Here is a 3500-nt window from a genome sequence, read left to right as displayed (position 1 = left end):
TGCAGCACCAGTGCATGAGCGTGGCCACAAGGCAAGGCATTAGTGGGTGGGTTGGAGAAGAGGAGTTGTGGTGAAAGTCACCAATGGGGTTCAAGGGAAGGGGAGGGAGTCAATAGGTGGGGCATTGATGGGAGGGGGCGTGGCAGAGGGGCGGGGCATGACAGGTGGGCGGGCCACAGACCGGAGTGCACAGCAGCAGCAGCAAGTGGGCGTGGCGTCAGGAGCAGATGGGAAGACATCAGTACATGGCTCTACTTCCACACTTACTTTCTTTCAACTTTTTTTCATTCTCTTTTTATCCATCGGGGGCAGTATTACATACAGACGTATCTCAAAGGCAGCCAAAAATGACTTACATCTGTCTGTATGCAATACTGCTCGCGTCATGCTCTTATCCTTCAAGATGCATCATATTAGTAAACGCTCCTGTTAGTAGCATTAGTAGCACATGCAGACTACATCTTCAAGGAGACTGTTTTCTTGTTAAGGAAGAGAGTTGAGGGATTAGTAGATCGATACAAGTCACTGATTATTCGGAAAATAGTTCAAGAAACATGGGCAAAAACTCCAAGGACTTTCCTTCTTTTTTTGTTTTGTTTGGTAAGTGTATTAAGGCGCTCGCAACTGCATCAGGTCATATGAGCAAGCAGTTTCCTTCTCTGGACAAAAAGAAAAATGTTCTGCATTCTGGAAAAATTTGTTACAGAAATTTTGTGTCTTGATTTCAAAGACATGTTATAAGATATATGAGAGAAAACTGTAAGAAAGTCTATCTTGAGAATTCATTAAGAAAAAATAGCAACCGCTATATCAACTTACCAAAACTGCGGTCACTCCCATGTCGTAACCTCCGCAGCGACTTGTGCCTGATGACCGTCATGTCCGCATCTGCGTCGGGCTCGTCCGTCTCGGAGCTGCTGGACTTGAGCCTGGCCCGGTGCATCATCTGTTGTACCTCCGTCTGCAGCTCCTCGGGCACCGTCAGGTCATCCTCGTCGTAGAGACACAGGATCGGGAAACTCTTGGCGTGCACCACCTGGTCGTGAGAACAAAACAGAGGAAGGTTAACACTTTGCAGTCATTTGGTGCAATAATGCGTCAGTGAACATTTTTTGTTCTGGTCACTTGGCACAGTTCTGTGCCAGGCCCGAGAAGTTTGTTGCAGTCGATTTCCTGGCTGGGTGACCAGATGGGGTATTTTGTACTGCTGGTTTTGTGACACCAAAGTGTTAAAGAAACAGAACAAGGTTAAAGGAGTCTGCAATAATAATAAGTTGAAGCAGCAGCAAAGCATTAAAAAGATCTTCAAATCTCCTTTAACAACTCTACTAACATCATTTTCCCCATCCTGTTTGATTCAGGACTAGTAGATCATACAAATAGTAACAAATGAATTAAAAACAGTACCGAGGGTTCTGTAATAATAGCAGCAGAAGAGTACAAAAAACAACTTTTGTTCTCTCTCTCTTTTACTCCCCCTCCACTACCCTGGTCACATTACCCTGACCAACATCTCCAAGGACCTGCAGACCCATTCCTCTCTTTCTCCCTCTCCCTCTTCTCTTTGTCTCGCTCTCTTTCTGTCTCCCTCCATCTCAGTCTCTCTCTCACACATTACCTTGACCAGCATCTCTCATCCTCCTTCTCTCCCCCCTCTCCCTTCCTCCCTCCCCCCTCCTCTCTCTCTCCCTCTCTCTCACTCTCTTGGTCTCTCCCCCCCCTCTCTCTATCTCTCCCCCCTCTCTCTCTCCCCTCCCCTCTCTCTCTCAACCCCCTATCTCTCTCTCTTTCTCTCTCTGCCTTTACCTTAACCAGCATCTCCCAGGACCGGTACATGCCCTCCTTCTCCATTACGGGCTCTACCATAGGCTCCCATACGCTGACTCGCTCGTTGAAGAACATCACCTCCAGGTGAACCTCCGCCTCGACGTGGAGCTGGGGAGATACGGTGGAAAGGTTTGGGTTTGAGTTTGGTTTTCATAAGAGTTTTACGGCACTTGCTACACGACAATCTCATATAAGTGCCGAAGATTAGAGTAGTTACAAGAGAGAAACAAACACAAAAAAGAAGGAGGAGAGTTAAAGATGTTAGATTTTTTATAGGAAAGAAGGAGCAAACCACACCACGGCACCTCGATGTGGAGCTGGGGGAGACATGGTGAAAGGTTTTGGGTTTGAGTCTGAGATCAGACATATCAATTGTATTATGACAGAACAATTTTTGCTGTTATGACAATTAAAAAGATAGCATAATATTATTCCTCTCCCATAATTCATTCTGGATGTACAGAAAAGTAGGAAGACATGGAGTGACATCAAGCGACTAGCCCAGGATAGGGAGAAGTGGAAAGTGTTTGTTCGTTGCCTATATCCTGATCCAGGGAGAAAAAGGCAATGATGATGATAATTCATTCTCCAAAATTATTTCTCTCCAATAATTCATTCTCCAAAATTATTTATCTCCAATAATTCATTCTCCAAAATTATTCTTTTCCAATAATTCAGTCTTCTTGATACTAAACCATGAAGAAGTCCAACCCAAGGAATACGCTCAAGACTAAACAAAATAGTGACCTACAGTCAAAAGAGCAGTCATTTTATATTTTGTTAAAGGTGTGTAAATGTATTCTGAGCAATAAGGAAAGAACAAAGAGTCACACAAACCTTTACAAACTAGGTCCGGTCTAAAAATTGAAAAAAAATTGACAAAATATTTCTATCCCCATTTCCTCAACTTACTAATTTAGAAATTGTCAAACATCAACACGGTATAAATAGACCCCAGATCAGATAAAAACCTCACAAATTCCAGGCACTGGAATCTGTTGTGATTTCGTGAAGTTTTGCACTATGCATGCAAAATATTTTGAGTTCGGTTCTCAAGGGGTGTGAAGACTTACCTTCCTTGACCACCATCTAAATGATCAGAATTGTGTTGAAGAAAAGACAAAAATCTACCTTCTTTGAACATTAATTAAATAATCAAAACTGTGCTAAAAAGGGTGTAAAAAGCTACCTTCCTTGACCACATCAAAATTGCTTCAATTGTGTTAAAAAGGGTGTAAAGACCTACCTTCCTTAACCACTACCTGAATGTTCTAAACTGTTTTTTTGTTTTAGTAAGGTTTTATAGCACTCGCATCTGCATAAGGTCATATGAGCGCCAAGGGGTGGATGTCAACTGAGAAGTCCAAATGAGGAATCAGGCTTTCTCTGCTCACCTCCCTAGCTGCAACAGCACAAAGTCTGCTTCGACTATCATGGCACTCCGGAAATTGCAGTTCGCAAGAGAGTGACAAACATACAAAAGAAGTAGAGGAAAAATGGCGATAGTAAGGAAGTGAAAAGAAAAAGCAGCAGTTCCCCCTATGTTGTTCCAGCACAGTATGAGCATGACATTGATATATCAGCCCATTTACAATTCTACTGTGCATGAGAACATGTTAATATTCCCCCTTTGGGAATGGCCTAAAGATACTTCAGTCAGTAACACTGCCCGG

The 3500-nt window shown here is 43.1% G+C and overlaps 1 protein-coding gene across 1 annotated transcript in view; it reads right to left on the bottom strand.

The window, feature by feature from the left end:
- Positions 1-3500, bottom strand: part of LOC101849736 (vacuolar protein sorting-associated protein 13A) — a gene marked incomplete at both ends in the record, with an annotated part of 94914 nt that overhangs the window by 47780 nt on the left and 43634 nt on the right. Inside the window, 2 exon segments of the mRNA XM_013089622.2 lie at positions 820-1036; positions 1807-1935. Coding sequence (XP_012945076.2) covers positions 820-1036; positions 1807-1935 — 346 coding nt within the window.

This window comes from Aplysia californica, unplaced genomic scaffold (genome assembly GCF_000002075.1).
Source record: "Aplysia californica isolate F4 #8 unplaced genomic scaffold, AplCal3.0 scaffold01000, whole genome shotgun sequence".
Taxonomy (NCBI): Eukaryota; Metazoa; Mollusca; class Gastropoda; order Aplysiida; family Aplysiidae; genus Aplysia; species Aplysia californica.
Note: the sequence above shows the minus strand (reverse complement) of the source record. Positions and strands in the feature narration are given on the sequence as shown.